The sequence below is a fragment of the Tubulanus polymorphus genome, chromosome 8, assembly GCF_964204645.1.
Source record: "Tubulanus polymorphus chromosome 8, tnTubPoly1.2, whole genome shotgun sequence".
NCBI lineage: Eukaryota > Metazoa > Nemertea > Palaeonemertea > Tubulaniformes > Tubulanidae > Tubulanus > Tubulanus polymorphus.
In genome coordinates this window covers 10,114,763-10,132,424 of record NC_134032.1, presented here as the reverse complement: position 1 = coordinate 10,132,424, position 17,662 = coordinate 10,114,763, and the positions used below count along the sequence as shown (strand labels likewise).

The 17,662-nt window shown below is 37.5% G+C and overlaps 1 protein-coding gene across 1 annotated transcript; it reads left to right on the top strand.

Moving 5' to 3' along the window:
* Positions 1-1,261: 1,261 nt before the first annotated feature.
* LOC141909624 (putative peptidyl-tRNA hydrolase 2) lies at positions 1,262-6,898 on the top strand. Its single transcript, XM_074800138.1, has 6 exons — positions 1,262-1,349; positions 1,658-1,809; positions 2,068-2,160; positions 2,642-2,865; positions 4,109-4,223; positions 4,795-6,898. The coding sequence occupies exons 2-6, from the start codon at positions 1,708-1,710 to the stop codon at positions 4,882-4,884; spliced, it is 624 nt and encodes a 207-aa protein (XP_074656239.1). The 5' UTR covers positions 1,262-1,349; positions 1,658-1,707; the 3' UTR covers positions 4,885-6,898.
* Positions 6,899-17,662: the final 10,764 nt, after the last annotated feature.

The window sequence follows — 17,662 nt, the reverse complement described above, 5'->3', positions numbered from 1 at the left end:
TCACTGACCACGACTGACCAATTCAAAGTTCTCGAAAATGAGAACGATATACCGCGTTTAGTGTCAGACTAAAATGATTTACCATTGTAACAGGCAGTGGACGCGATCATTTAAAAAGCGTCACCAACCTAATTAACTAATCTACCTGGGAGCAAAATCATGTAACTAGATTTAATGAGACTAAAAGGAACTTAAATCAGATTACAAAACAGAAGGACTGTTTACAAATTCATTAGTCCTCGAAAATAGTTCACCCAATCAATACAAAGTATTTGGATGGGATTTTATGGAAATATTCAAACGTAGTTAGTTCCTTCTAAGACCACAGAACCCTAATTATCCTAACTTCAAAGATCCACTATTGTCTCTGCTGCTCCTAGATCAGTGTTTTTTAATATGCGCTATTGTCCATCCTCTGCTCCAGGAGTGTTTTATAAGATCCGCTGCTGCTGCTCCTGAATCATAATGTTTGTAGAAATCCACCACCTTGAAGAAATCCATCGTTGGGCGGTTTAACTCGCTGCTGCTGGCTCCACAACTTCTCATCTGGACGTCTGCAGTTTTCATCGGCATTAGTAGTCGTCTGCTCAGAGTAAAAGAACGACATTCTGTCCTCAAACAATTCTTGAAAAGAGCAGCGGTGCCGGTATTTTTTTCGCGAAAGGCACAATTTTTCGAGCCAGTCAGGGTAACCCGTCTCTTGGTGGTTTTAGTTCACGATCGGATATTTTCACAAGGCCACAAGACCAGAGGGTCAACAGGTCACAACCGGCGTACTGGTGTGGTTTTACCTAATACTAATTAGTTGTTGTACAATCTTTTTATAATCGGATTGGCTGAAAGATCCGATCGTGAAACTAAACCACAGACAGGTTACTGAATATAGTACTGAATACTTTTCATTAGGTGCGACGCAGTCTGGATACGCTCTAGCTAGTTACCTAATCGTTGGTAGTAAGCTTTTTATGATCGGATGCCTGGGCTTATACCAAATGTGGTTTGTCACGGAATATATCCGATCGTGAAACTAAACCACCCACAGTCAGGTTACTGACAAGATACGCTCCTGCGGGAAATCTATCGCAAAAAGGATATTGCGCTTTGATTTTTTACTTCACCGACACCAACCACAGGTGGTACAGGTTTTCCGTTCTGGAGGGGGGGGGGGGTTGCCAATGCCGAGAAACCACGAACCAATGTTATTCACACATACCCTGGCAAGCGAGGATTCCATTTCAGATCCAAAACACAATCCGTCGATTCCAAGATGGCGGCGCCCATGGTCTGAATGTAAATAGAAATTTAGGCCGGAATTTAACACGTAAAAATCGAATTCTAGATCGAATGAGGTAAAATCAGACGTTAATATATCCGATTCCTTTATCTCTTCGTTTTCTTCAAGTTCACTGAGGAGGGCCTTACCTGAATCAGTAATGACGATTATCAGATAATTCCACAGGGGCTTGTCTGTCACAATTTGGACTTTTGGGTTGGAGGATGGATGATACCAGTATCCCTATATTCTTTTTTATAGCCTATAGGGATACTGGTATCATCCATCCTCCATCAAATTGTGACAAGCCCCTGTGGATTATTTAGCATTTAGGCCTATCTGCCTTATTCTCTCAATTTTGATTTTTTTTCATGACTGGTCCAGTCCATCGGATTAAGCGAAGCAAGCAGTTTATTGGTTGAATAGCTACTGAAATGGATGTTACTGGTGCATACGGTGGCGGAAACTTCGTTCCGAATGAGGAAAAAGTCGCTCTTCTGACCGGAATGGGAATTTCCCGTAATGCCGCCGTCAGGGTAAGAGATATCTGTCATCATCTCCCGGACTAGGGGAGCGGTCTTTTGCCCAAGGAGACACCGTCGGACTGGTAGAGTGGTCTCCTTGCCATTAGGAGGCACCATCCAGACTATGATCTTATTTGATTGTAAATGGCACCCGGACAGCAATTTCTTGTAAAAAACCAGTAGATATGAAAAATCAAAAACTTAGCAACTGAAATGAAAAATTCTGTTCTATTTCTTCGATCGATGTCTTAAATTTTCTCTTTATTTCAGGCACTTTATTTTACCGGAAATCAGAATGCAGATTTGGCGGCAGCTTGGGCTCTAGACAACCAGGATCAAGATATAGACGCCCCCTTTCAAGTGGTGAGGAGTCGAGGAGTTATTGTGAAAATTTCCCAAAAATTTGGCTTATTTTCTACACTAAAGTTTAGAAAAATGTATAATTCGCATAGTATTCGAAACTGACTGTGTTTAATCACGGAAATTTGAAAATTGTGGCAATTTTGCATCGTCAAGAATAGTCTAAAAAAAATTGGGGAATAATTTTCAATATATTTATCCAGTTAAAACTGAAAATTGGCCTAAATCTTTGAGAGATAATCTCATATCCAATTATTTGACTTCAGCACCAACGTTTTAGATTTTAAAATGATTAAACCTAAAGTCACACGAATTTCACTTGTAATTGGTCCGCAATCAATAGAATATGATACCAGATGAATGACAAATTTTGTATTGCTTGTACTGACGCATAGTTTGGTGTAAGCTTACCATACCGAGCCCTGGCAAGCGGGGGTAGTATACTTTGTGTTACAGTGTATCATCGATTGTGATTTATATCCAGCCACTAGAGAGCTCGGCTGTCTCCGAAGATTCCGAGGACGACGGCGCTGAATTCCTGGAGGCGGGCGATTTTCATAAAATGGTTTTCATCGTCAACGGCGAATTGAATATGAGCAGTGGGAAGATGGCCGCACAGGTCGGGCACGCGACGCTCGGGCTGTATCGAAAGCTTTTAGACGACCAGCAGAAATACGGCGAAATGGTGCTACAATGGGAACAGTTCGGGTAAAAAGTTCAATATAAATTTCAAACTTGATTTACCTGGAAATTTTAACCCATTAGCACTCTGCCCTGCCTATTACTCCTCAAGCCGCCCGAATCCGCCCGACACTTTACGTATGCTACACGAAAACGGTTTGTAGGATTTTTACCCGATAGCTTATGATAACCGAGATACCTACGTCCTCGAAATAGCGAACTGAAATCAACATCCTCCTATTTCAATCTCTCGAGTATTTTGAGTTTGAACATGACACGTCTGAGCTCTCACTTCAAATCCAAGTAAGTTTGGATGAATTTCGGGGGGCCAAAAGGACACGATTTTGGTGGCCCACCTCATCAAATCTTACATCTAATGAAAGCCTTGACCATTTACTACAAAATAACACTAACTTGTAATGCATAGAAATAAACAGCAAATGAGCTATTCGGTATCGTGATGAACTTTGATTTTTCCTTGAATTTTCTGAGGAGTAATTGCCTCTACATAGTGAAATTCCTGAGTGCTAATGGGTATAGAATGATTTCAATAGCTCAGAATTGATGCCTAACTGAAAATGAATGTCTCTTGTCCTTGGAACTTTGAGATAATTAGAGGAATGAAACTTGTACCTGTTCGGAGTGTTAATTCCAGTAAATTAGAGCCGGTTTCGAGTAAAAAATCACGAAAAAGTAAAATTATTGTTACAGAATTTTAACCCATTAGCACTCCGCCCTGCCTATTACTCCTCAAGCCGCCCGAATCCGCCCGACACTTTACGTATGCTACACGAAAACGGTTTGTAGGATTTTTACCCGATAGCTTATGATAACCGAGATACCTACGTCCTCGAAATAGCGAACTGAAATCAACATCCTCCTATTTCAATCTCTCGAGTATTTTGAGTTTGAACATGACACGTCTGAGCTCTCACTTCAAATCCAATTAAGTTTGGATGAATTTCGGGGGGCCATAAGGACACGATTTTGGTGGCCCACCTCATCAAATCTTACATCTAATGAAAGCCTTGACCATTTACTACAAAATAACACTAACTTGTAATGCATAGAAATAAACAGCGAATGAGCTATTCGGTATCGTGATGAACTTTGATTTTTCCTTGAATTTTCTGAGGAGTAATTGCCTCTACATAGTGAAATTCCTGAGTGCTAATGGGTATAGAATGATTTCAATAGCTCAGAATTGATGCCTAACTGAAAATGAATGTCTCTTGTCCGAATTTTCTCATGTAATTCTTTTGTCTATCAGAGAAACGAAGATCGTGGTGAAAGGCAACAGTTCGGAGCATTTAATGCAACTTTCTGCCAAATGTGTCGCCACCGAGCTGCCATACCACCTGGTACAAGATGCAGGCAGAACCGAGGTATGGTGTATGTCAATAAATCCCTCCAATGATGTCATCTCAAAGTCCCTTCTAGAAAATATGACTGTCTTCAATATCCCTCCATGAAATCATTGAATTGTCCCTTGACACTAAAAGAAATGTTGGCAGCCTTTATAAATCCCCCTATGACATCATCAAATTGTCCCATACGATTGCCTCCATAACTACCCCTTTGAACAAAAATCATCCTTTATAGACACTTTCAGGCCCACTTCAAGGAAGGGTTCAGGGCAAAAAAGGGTTCGGTAAAATTTGTTTAAAAAATTTGGGTTAAGATGTTTCGGAATTTGGAAATCATTTTCATGTTTTTTTTTGGAAAATGAAAAGTAATCAATTCTCAAATGATTTATTCAGGTACCCGGACACCTCATATTTGAGATCTATCCTTTTTCGAAATGAAAGTGCTCCTTTTCAAAGTGTCCTTTTTCATGGAATAGAACTGCCCCTAGAAAAAAAAACTCAGCATGGGCCTAACTTACCATAAATTCCCCATGACAGCATTTATTACGTCAGTTTAAATTATCGAATAATTTTTGTTAATCACCACTAGGTGGCGTCAGGGTCGATCACGTGTTTAGCCATTATGGGTAAAACGGACGTCGTCAATCAGGTGACTGGGAACCTACAACTGTTAACATGAACAGACGACGGGAGGTACAGAGATACAACCAACAACCATCGATAAACGGCTTGGAATTCTCGACGCAGAATTTATTTATTGAAATATTGATAACAATTATTATCAATTACGGATAGTAATTATTCGTTTATATTAAATTATTATAATATTGTTTATGAATATGAAATATGTATCGCTTTAGATTATTATTATTATTGTTTCGGATGATATTTTTATCGTTCGAAAATGTGGACGCTTTTTACGCCTACTGTTCTGAAAATACCGGGCCCGGGGCTCTGCTTTGTTTTGATTTTTTTGTACGGGGTACCAGCACCGCTGCCAAGGCAAGTGAGGATGAACCACAGCTTTAGTCTTTGTTCTAACTTTCGATTCAAATCGAATCAACTTTTCCCTCCTATTGTAAATCAATTGTCAATGAAAAACTAAACAAAACCAGGGGCAGATCCAAAGGGTTTTAGGGGCTCTCGGCGTTATCCCTGCTCCGTGTCCGAAAATTTTCGGGCGGTGATATCAATCGCATTAATGATGAACTAACGACAATTTATATCATTATCGATCGCTGTTTTGGCGTCTGCCAGAAATTGCTGTAGGTAATGCATACATTTTTATGAATTCATTTTTCATTGAAATATCAAGAGACTATAGGTCTACCTGGGAAAACACTGCGCTTGACCCCCTGTGCTCAAATTTCTGGATCCACCCCTGCAAACATCTAGGGTAGAAAAGTGAATCATGTATCTTTTTCGAGGTCCGTTTCGTGTTATTTAGATTCAGTGTTAAGAGACAACCAGCTCAAGTTGATTGAAAATGATTTTGATGAATACAGCTTGGGAATATATTAACACTTCTCCAACTATTTCCATGGACCTGGTATACGATATATTAACTTTGAGGGATCTATGTACACATTTAGGCATATTTTGATGAGTTATTGGTGAATAATTGATAAATTATCGCTAACTGGGTTGTTGGATTTTTTTAGAATATCAAGATTGCAAAAAGAGTTCCAGTTTCGATTGTTTTCACGGATTTAAGTAGAATGCAAGCAAAAAATAAAATTTAAATTCATCAACTTTTTATTTCAAAGCATATAAAGCTTCATTTTAATTAAAGCATTTAGCGGAGCATAATCTATCAATTCTATCTAAGTATCTAAGTGAAGGTCTGCTAATTTATTTGGACTAGGTTAAAAAAAACTATACAAGCTCTAATTCTAAATTCGAATAAACTGATTACTAAATCGTCATCAAGTTCACTAAAAAACACCTCTCTAATTTAATATCGTATTTGTATTGCCTAAGATTAATGTACACATATTTTTGCTCAGGGAGGTGGGTGTGAACTGATCGGATTGAATACAAATACGAATACATGCAGGGATATTTATTACGCTCCAACCATTTGCATAGTACGTATATGGAGGAAAAAAGAATACTGTCTTACACTTAATTCAATTCAAAAACTGACTGACTGTTAATCGCGCCATCTAGCGATGTGTGCCGGTGCCCCATCGCTTTGAAAAATCACCCACATTGTTTACCCGTGAAACTTCGTTGTTATAACGCGATTTAATAAGATATCAATTTTAGTTTAGTTATTTTATGTCTGTCGGTATTTTATTTTTATTTTTACCCGTTTTTCGGTAACAGGGAGGGAGGAATTAGAGGCTTTGCATTAAATGCAATTTTTAAGCACCCTATTTATATTATTATGTCGTGCATTGTAAACGAGTTTTTTTTGCAAATGTTTTATCGATTCAAATTTTACTTACTCGTTTCAATTCGTTCAAAACAGTTGAAATGGATCATTCGTTATTTATTTTTCATCTACCCAAATCCGATATTATCATGGACGCCATTTTCACTACGAAAGACGTAGAAAATTACCTTGTATTAAAAACTCATGAAAACTCATTGTTTGTACTCGAAAACCGTGAATATGTGCTACTAAAAAAAGAAGTTTAAATCAATGTTACCTTGAATATTGATTATATCAATTGAATACTAAATTAAATTACGAGTTTACTAAAAAAGATGTATTTTGGAAATTATTCTTTGGCTTTGTCTATTGCGTTGTTTGATGTGTCGCTCGACGATCGGGAGCCTAAAACCACCCATCTGGGCGGTCTGCAGCCACAGGTCCAAAGCAACCCTTCAGATATTAAACGGCCGGAAATCATGGCCTTTTCGAACAATCCAGCAGCTTGGGCCAGTTGCTCAAAGGTTGGTTAGAGAGTTGACCAGTGGATAGTTGACAGTGGCAACTAAACGTTCATTGTTACTATGGTATATATCCGCTGGTTATCTTAAGAGTCCATGGATCCAGTTCCACAGTTCTGAGGTAGTGTTAACTCTGAGTTAAGATTAGTTAATTTTCAATGAGTTAACTCTGAGTCAAATCTTAACTCACAGCTGTGGAACCGGGCCCATGCTTTTAACCAACTAATGAGCAACTGGCCCTTGGATAGATATTTGTTCAATCCTAGTATGCTGATTGTCTCTGATGAAGGTTTCAGACATTACGTCCTGTAGAATGATGGCATCACACCGACAGACGGTCCACTAATGGAGAATTACAATCGCTACTGTGATATTCGAGGGGGATTCCACCAAGGACAAACCGGCAAGGCAAGCAACACTCCCCTCTATTGGCACACTGGGTGACCACTATACTGCGCTCAAATTTCTGGATCCACCCCTGCAAACATCTAGGGTAGAAAAGTGAATCATGTATCTTTTTCGAGGTCCGTTTCGTGTTATTTAGATTCGGTGTTTAGAGACAACCAGCTCAAGTTGATTGAAAATGATTTTGATGAATACAGCTTGGGAATATATTAACACTTCTCCAACTATTTCCATGGACCTGGTATACGATATATTAACTTTGAGGGATCTATGTACACATTTAAGCATATTTTGATGAGTTATTGGTGAATAATTGATAAATTATCGCTAACTGGGTTGTTGGATTTTTTTAGAATATCAAGATTGCAAAAAGAGTTCAAGTTTCGATTGTTTTCACGGATTTAATTAGAATGCAAGCAAAAAATGAAATTTAAATTCATCAACTTTTTATTTCAAAGCATATAAAGCTTCATTTTAATTAAAGCATTTAGCGGAGCATAATCTATCAATTCTATCTAAGTATCTAAGTGAAGGTCTGCTAATTTATTTGGACTAGGTTAAAAAAAACTATACAAGCTCTAATTCTAAATTCGAATAAACTGATTACTAAATCGTCATCAAGTTCACTAAAAAACACCTCTCTAATTTAATATCGTATTTGTATTGCCTAAGATTAATGTACACATATTTTTGCTCAGGGAGGTGGGTGTGAACTGATCGGATTGAATACAAATACGAATACATGCAGGGATATTTATTACGCTCCAACCATTTGCATAGTACGTATATGGAGGAAAAAAGAATACTGTCTTACACTTAATTCAATTCAAAAACTGACTGACTGTTAATCGCGCCATCTAGCGATGTGTGCCGGTGCCCCATCGCTTTGAAAAATCACCCACATTGTTTATCCGTGAAACTTCGTTGTTATAACGCGATTTAATAAGATATCAATTTTAGTTTAGTTATTTTATGTCTGTCGGTATTTTATTTTTATTTTTACCCGTTTTCCGGTAACAGGGAGGGATGAATTAGAGGCTTTGCATTAAATGCAATTTTTAAGCACCCTATTTATATTATTATGTCGTGCATTGTAAACGAGTTTTTTTTGCAAATGTTTTATCGATTCAAATTTTACTTACTCGTTTCAATTCGTTCAAAACAGTTGAAATGGATCATTCGTTATTTATTTTTCATCTACCCAAATCCGATATTATCATGGACGCCATTTTCACTACGAAAGACGTAGAAAATTACCTTGTATTAAAAACTCATGAAAACTCATTGTTTGTACTCGAAAACCGTGAATATGTGCTACTAAAAAAAGAAGTTTAAATCAATGTTACCTTGAATATTGATTATATCAATTGAATACTAAATTAAATTACGAGTTTACTAAAAAAGATGTATTTTGGAAATTATTCTTTGGCTTTGTCTATTGCGTTGTTTGATGTGTCGCTCGACGATCGGGAGCCTAAAACCACCCATCTGGGCGGTCTGCAGCCACAGGTCCAAAGCAACCCTTCAGATATTAAACGGCCGGAAATCATGGCCTTTTCGGACAATCCAGCAGCTTGGGCCAGTTGCTCAAAGGTTGGTTAGAGAGTTGACCAGTGGATAGTTGACAGTGGCAACTAAACGTTCATTGTTACTATGGTATATATCCGCTGGTTATCTTAAGAGTCCATGGATCCAGTTCCACAGTTCTGAGGTAGTGTTAACTCTGAGTTAAGATTAGTTAATTTTCAATGAGTTAACTCTGAGTCAAATCTTAACTCACAGCTGTGGAACCGGGCCCATGCTTTTAACCAACTAATGAGCAACTGGCCCTTGGATAGATATTTGTTCAATCCTAGTATGCTGATTGTCTCTGATGAAGGTTTCAGACATTACGTCCTGTGGAATGATGGCATCACACCGAAAGACGGTCCACTAATGGAGAATTACAATCGCTACTGTGATATTCGAGGGGGATTCCACCAAGGACAAACCGGCAAGGCAAGCAACACTCCCCTCTATTGGCACACTGGGTGACCACTATACTGGGCTTACTAAGTGCCGAATCGCGACTCGTGGTGTGAACGTAAATAGCTGTATAAGCGCCGTATTTTGGTGAATTCGGCACCAGCGAAGAACGGTACTTCGTAAGCGCCGAATCAAGTGTGAACGCGGCTGGTAATCGGACCCAGGGTCGCGCATAATTCTGTCCATAGTGTCGACACATAACACATTGCACCGATACTGATGGCTTTAACGATATTTTCGAAACCTGTTCAGATATTTTACTGTAATATTTCACGATTGGCAATGAATTCTTTCTCGTACAACACATATTGATATTTGATTTAGTTACATTTATATTTTACACAATAACAAACTTTGGCGAATCAGAGTAAATTGTGTTAAATTGCATTACAATTGATTCCTCATTTTATGCGCAAAATAAATCTTTCGACAGCTGAATTTACTGATATATTCGCACTGAAATTCAATTTATTTTCCAATATGCGAGAAGTCACGACCAGTTCCAGTACATTCTCAGACAGCCAGTAGATTCTAAGACTATCACTAACTAGACTATAATTTTGATCATCATAAATCATGAATTCAACTCATATGCAAATTGGTCGAACTCATAGCAGTTACATCGTCTTAATGTCTGTGGTCAACAGATCTGGAATCTACCGTACTGTATTACTAGTTATCCTTCCTATCTTGTTTCTGTTCGGAGCATTCGGAAATTCAGCTACTTTCCTGATAATGATAAATCGCAGATTCAGGAGTTTATCTTACGCTAACTATCTGATCGCTTTGTCTCTCGGTGATTTCACGTTCTGCGCCAATTTTACGCTGATGCCTGTTTTACAGTTTGTTCTCTTACGTCTAAACTCCGGTCCAATATTCTTGATGGATTCACTGATCAGTTGTCAAATCTACGATTTTGTAATGACGCTCGCAGCCAGCAATAGTTCGTGGTTAATAGTGGTAATATCTCTAGAACGTGCGGCAGTTGTTCTCTTCCCGTTCACATCTCGTTTGATATGTACACCGAGATTCGCTAGATTTGTAGTGCTAATAATTACTGCAGCGAACGCACTGGTTCTTTATCTCACACCTGCTATGTCGATACATTTTTCCGACCAGTCTTTCGGGTGTTACTTTGAATTATTTGACCAGATAACGTTTTTTACCATAATTGTCACCCACGGTTATATCGTACCGTTAGCTTTGATTATTACATCTAATTCTCTGATAATAGTTCAGTTATTCAGAGGCTCAAAAATGGTTTCTTCCGATCAGAAAACTGCGAAATCAAAACGTACAACAATAATGCTTGTAACAGTTTCACTCGCATTCGCAATATCTACATTTCCATCCACTATTATTGCATTGTTATCAATCTCACCGGAACAGAGAGAATTTCTATTGGACATTTTCAATCAGTTTCAAGTTTGCAACTATGTGATAAACTTCTACATATATCTTTTACTGGGACGAGAAATTCGTGAATATTTCTGTATGAAAATTCGCTGTAGAAATTCAGTCAAATAAACATTATTCTATTTTAAGTTCCAATCACTTAATACGACTCCAATATGTTATTGCTGTGGACTGATTACACTGACTAAATTACGTAATTTTTACAACTCCAAAAACTACTTCGGACAATCAAAATCGTCCCTCAACAATTGTTAAATTGTTATCATATTTGTACATCCTTCAGCAGAACACACACGCAAATACAAAAGAGGTAAAGAATTGATTTTCTGTTTGTTTCAAATTCACTTCTTCATTCATTCAATTGAAAACCGAAAACGGAATCGAACTCGGGACCTCCGATATCTGAAGCCGTCTCACGCCGTATCATTGTGGCCTTAAGAGCAAGGGAGCAAAGATCCACCAGGTCCGCTAGTATAGAAAACTTTGCCTTACTATGACATGGCCAACTTGGACTGTTGACTAACTCGAACAAAAATAAATTACTTTTAAAATTCATTACGTATCTAATAGGGGAAGACCGTATTACAATGCTCAGCGAAGGGTAAAATACTAAAAGACTAAGACTATAAGGTTTGCGCAAATGTTCTCTATAATTATACTGGCGAATGCGTTAGGCTGGATCCACCTTCGGCCTGATTACACTGTATCCGGAATACACAGTAGAAAACGCTGCCAATCTGCCCATGATCTGCCCAAACCAGTGACCATCAAAGGGTACCCAGGGTCACGCATAGGTCTGTCCATCGTGTCGACACGTACACATTGCACCGGTCCTGGTGGATCCTGTCGACATTTTTCAACCTGCTCAGATGTTTTACTACAATATATAACACATTTTACAATGAATTCGTTTGCGTACGGCGAATTTGATTTGGCCACATTTATATTCAACGCTATCATAAACTTTGACAAACGCGAGTAGATTGCGTTAGAAATTTCTGTAAATGGATTTTTCATTTGATGCGTAAAATGAATCTTGTTGGCGAAGACTCCGTCAGTTCCTATTATATTCTCAAACAGTTAGACTTTCAGACAGTCTTTTCACACTCTGATCCTCGAAGAAATCATGAATTCAACTCAGATGCAAATTGGTCGAACTCAGAGTAGCAACATCGTCCTAATGTCTGTGATGAACAGCTCTGGAATCTACCGTACTGTGCTATTAGTAACTCTACCTGTCTTGTTTCTGTTCGGAGTCTTCGGGAATTTGGCTACTTTCCTGATAATGATTGGTCGCAGATTCCGCGGTTTATCTTACGCTAACTATCTGATCGTTTTGTCCCTCAGTGATTTCACGTTCTGCGCCAATTTTACGCTGATGCCTGTTTTACTGTTTGTTCTCTTGCGTCTAAACGGCGATCCAATATTCTTGATGGATTCACTGATCAGTTGTCAAATCTATGATTTTGTAATGACACTTGCAGCCAGCAATAGTTCGTGGTTAATAGTGGTAATATCTCTAGAACGTGTGGCAGTTGTTCTCTTCCCGTTCACATCTCGTTTGATCTGTACACCGAGATTCGCTAGATTTGCTATCCTGATAATTACCGCAGTGAATGTACTAGTTGTATATCTCACACCTGCTATGTCGATACATTTCACCGACCAGTCTTTCGGCTGTTACTTTGAATTATTTGACCAGATAACATATTTTACGATTATTGTCACCTACGGTTATATTCTTCCGTTAACTCTGATAATTTCATCAAATACTGTCATAATAGTTCAGTTATTCAGAGGTACAACAAGGTTGTTTTTCGTCTCTTTTTTCTTTCTATGCCTCTCTTTCTGTCTGGAGAGATACGTACACGGCGTCCGTAACATCAATAAGATATTTCGGATACCGGTAGGTTCAAAAATGGTTTCATCCGATCAGAAAAATACGAAATCAAAACGTAGGACAATAATGCTTGTAACAGTTTCACTCGCATTTGCGATATCCACAATTCCTACCACTACTATTGCAATGTTACCACTCTCACCCATACAGAAAGAATTCCTATTGGACATTTTCAATCAGTTTCGAGTTTGTAACTATGTGGTTAATTTCTACGTATATCTTTTACTGGGACGAGAGATTCGTGAATATTTCTGTATGAGAATCCGCTGTAGATATTCAGTGAAATAACTTTTGATTTCACCTTCGATTCACTTCATACAACGTACTGGTATATGTTGTAGACTAGTTACAGTGACATTCTGTAAATAACGTTTTTTTTTTGTTCATGTCATAAGACTCCAAAAAGTACTTTGGACAATCAGAATTATCTCTCAATAACTGTTAAATTTCTATCATATTTTGTACATGTTTCTGCACTACTACTAACACACGGATGCTAAAAGTGGTAAAGATTTGATTTTCTTTTTATTTGAAATTTACTTTAGAACCTAACTCATTTCAGTGCCTCATTCTATCACAGTTTTCAATGAGAATTATCCTTTTGAAATAACGATAAGACGCATAGTAATTATTCGTTTAATAAATTATCATAATATTGATTATGAATATGAAATATATATCGCTTTAGATTATTATTGTTTCGGGCGATATCTTATGTTCGAAAATGGACGCTTTTTACGCGAATGTTCTCAAATATCGGTACAGGGGGCTCTGCTTAGTTTTGATTTTTGAATGGGATACCAGCACCACTGTTGTCACAAGCCAGTGATCATAGCGCACCCAGGGCAACACATAGTTCTGTCCATGACGTCGGGACTAATACATTGCACTGATCCTGATGGCTTTAACAACGTTTTCAAACCTGTTCAGATGTTTACCATAAGATAAATCACAATGAATTCGTACAGCGGATATTGACATTTGATCTAGTTACATTCATATTCTACATGATAATATACTTCCAACAAATCTGAGTAAATTGCGTTGGAAATTTCTGTAAATGGATTTTTCATTTGATACGAACAATGAATCGTACAAATGAATTGTAACTATAGGCTAATAAAGAATCTATACTGATATATCCATATTGAAGTTGAATTAAATTTCCAATACGCTAGCAGACACGGTCAGTTCCAGTACATTCTCGGACGGACTCAGACTTACAAACAGTCAGCACACTTTCATGTGATCCTCATAAATCATGAATTCAACTCAGATGCAAATTGGTCGAACTCATAGCAGCTACATTGTTCTTATGTCTGTGGTGAACAGCTCTGGGATCTATCATATTGTTTTGTTGGTTATTCTACCTATCTTGTTTCTGTTTGGAGTCTTCGGAAATTCAGCTACTTTCCTGATAATGACGAGCCGAAAATTCCAAGGTTTATCTTACACTAACTATCTGATCGTTTTGTCCCTCAGTGATTTCACGTTCTGCACAAATTTTACGCTGATGCCTGTTTTACAGTTTGTTCTCTTGCGTCTAAGCACCGATCCAATATTCTTGATGGATTCACTGATCAGTTGCCAAATCTACGATTTTGTAATGACGCTCGCAGCCAGCAATAGTTCGTGGTTAATAGTTGCAATATCTCTAGAGCGTGTGGCAGTTGTGCTCTTCCCGTTCACATCGCGTTTGATATGTACACCCAGATTCGCTAGATTTGCTATCCTGATAATTACCGCAGGGAATGTACTGGTTCAATATCTCTCACCTGCTATGTCGATACATTTTTCCGACCAGTCTTTCGGGTGCTACTTCGAATTATATGACCAGATAACATTTTTTACCATAATTGCCACCCACATTTATATTCTACCATTAGCTTTAATTATAACATCGAACACTGTTATAATAGTTCAGTTATTCAGAGGTTCAAAAATGCTTTCGTCTGATCAGAAAAATACGAAATCAAAACGTACAACAATAATGCTTATTACAGTTTCACTCGCATTTGCAATATTTACACTCCCTACCACTATTATTGCAATGTTACCAATCTCACCCATACAGAAGGAATTTATAATTGACATTTTCAATCAGTTTCAAGTTTGTAACTACGTGGTAAATTTCTACATATATCTTTTACTGGGACGAGAAATTCGTAAATATTTCTGTATGAAACTCCGCTGTAGAAATTCAGTCAAATAACTATTGATTTCAAGTTCGATTCACTTCAAACAACTTCAATCCGCATTTACTGTGGATTGGTTACTGCGAAATTCACGTTACGTTCTGAAATTGTCCCTTAACAATCGTTTAATTCATAGTTGAACATTTGTCTACACACACACGCATGGACGCACGCACGAACGCACGAACGCACGCACACACGCACACATGTTTTCTGGGTAGCAACATAACTGATATGCAAACCACTGGAAATTTTTTAAAAAAGTTGAAAATTATCTATTTTCTGGGATTTGTAGGTGATATGCCTGATAAAACTACGCCAATGTCGGTTTCCTTAGACACACACAGTAAGAAAAAAACTAAGAGATAATTTAACGGTTCAACTCAATTCAATGAGCCATTTTTAAAATATAAGAATGTAACTTGGAAACGTCAGAATCAATATCGAGGAAGTGACGGTGCGTCTGGAATCAGCAAGGGGAAAGTTTCTGTGACTAAACTATAATTTGCCATTCAGTTCTTCTGTAGTTAGAAATAGATAATTCTTGATTCGGCAGTTCTAGTTAAATTTCCAATTCTTCAGTTGGAATCTAGATATGCTTATTATGTTAACTACTATATTAAGTTGCATGGTAGATGTCACCTCGTTAAACAATTCAACGTTGAATAAATTTCGGCAGAAAGCTATTTAGTCACCTGTTGTACGATGGATCCGGTTACTGAAATTACTGCTCGATGAATTATCATCGTGAATCGATGAACAAATACATGTCTACCAAGTTTGACAGGTTGTCGGGCTCGTTCGTAATGAAGTTACGTAGACAACACAATGATCAAACTTAAATGAAATGTTAATTGATAATTGATGAAAATTGATTGCTTGGTGATAGTGATGCGCGTGGATCGATTTTGTCTAGTGACGCGATACATATTGAATCAGTAAAGGAAACATTGGTCAGTTTCGGTCAATATCGAGGAAGTGACGGTGGGTATGGATTCAGCTTGAAAGGGGAACTTTTCAGTGCCAAAACTAATTGCCATCATTTGCCATTCATTTGAATAATTTGCTATTTATTTCTTCTGTAGTTAGGAATAGATAATTTTTGATTAGGCAATTCTAGTTAAAATTTCCAATTCTCCCTAAGTACCAGTACATCATCACCCTGAAGTACGTAGTCCCGGCTCATAACGCACATGAGTGAGTACACAGTTAAATACATTCATCGAAATCTCAGCTGAAAATTGACAATATGGTTTCTGATTTTATTTATCCACCCACTTTGTGAAACATATCAAAATAATCGCCAATACCTCACTATACTGCATTTTAGAAATGTTGTCGGATTTAGGGAAAACACGAGTATTATAAGCAATAGAACGTATCGCAGAGGGTCGCACTACGTCATAGCAGAGAGAAAAGCATCAGCTACGTGGAAAAATGGCGGCGACCGAAGTTTCTGAACGAAATATGATAAAACATTTTGCCCTTTTTAACAAACAAAACCACGTCGATATGAGTTTCAATCAATATCAAGCTGTGCAATCATTAGTATTATTTCAATTTGTATTTGAAACGTATAAATCATCACATGCAATCTATTCGTCAACTGTTCTGGTTGGAGAAAACGAGATATTTTCATTTCGAAAATTGAATACGTTGAAGCAACTAAGGTAGGCAGTGATGAAATATTCAATTTATCCTTTATTATCAAACGTTGATTATCAATCAAACACAATACACATTTCCGACACACGATAAAATTGGAATAGATTTAAAAAATTCAGCAAACGATTGTCTAAACTAGTGAAAGACCTAATTTTTTGAAATTTCGATAGTCGTTTGATAGTGTTTTGGTTAACATAGGGTCGAAACGAGGATTAGGGAAAAGTGGCGACAATGTACTCTTCTAAAACCCGATTTGAAACTCTTTGCTTTGTTACAACTGTTACACATTTTATTTGAATTTTTACTATGATCGACGGTTATTTTATGTAAACATATTACATGAAAAAAAAAAAAAAATGAAAATATTGCTTCACAGCAGCGCTAACGGGTTTCTGTCTTCCCGGTAAAAATATCGCACTGGGAAGCGCACTAAGATTTCATCGAAATAATTATCAGCAGTTGATAATATACGGCTATTTCGAAGGATTTCGAAGGAGCACAACCTAATGGTCAGTAGATATCCTGGATATGTGGATCCATAAGAGCAACCACGTTAAAAGTGCTGATGTACCAAGTTTAGTCAAAATGGCAGTTGGATGAACTAATCATAATCGTCGGCATATTACACATCTTTATGTACTTATACCAGGTTTTGTGACGTGATTCAGCTTTGAAAGCGAACTTAACCACGTATACTCAATAACAATTATTTTAGATTTTAGAACAGGCATTTTGATATTATCACGTCACAGTTCAAGAACTAAATGCATTCTATCTTTTATCTACTGAGAGCCTCCTGAAAACTGTTGAATATACGATATATATGATAATTATCATTTGGGATTTTCCAAAGTGCCAAATTGATAATCATATCTGTAATTCAAATTCTAGGCGCTGAAAATGTTCGCTCATTTGACGACTCGCGTATGTGCTATTGTTGTGATTGTGGTCAG

Coding starts and splice junctions, on each gene's coding strand:
- LOC141909624 (XM_074800138.1), top strand. CDS start 1,708: ATGGATGTTACTGGTGCATACGGTGGCGGAAACTTCGTTCCGAATGAG. Junction 2,866..4,108: donor CTACAATGGGAACAGTTCGG/GTAAAAAGTTCA, acceptor TTTGTCTATCAG/AGAAACGAAGATCGTGGTGA. Junction 4,224..4,794: donor AAGATGCAGGCAGAACCGAG/GTATGGTGTATG, acceptor AATCACCACTAG/GTGGCGTCAGGGTCGATCAC.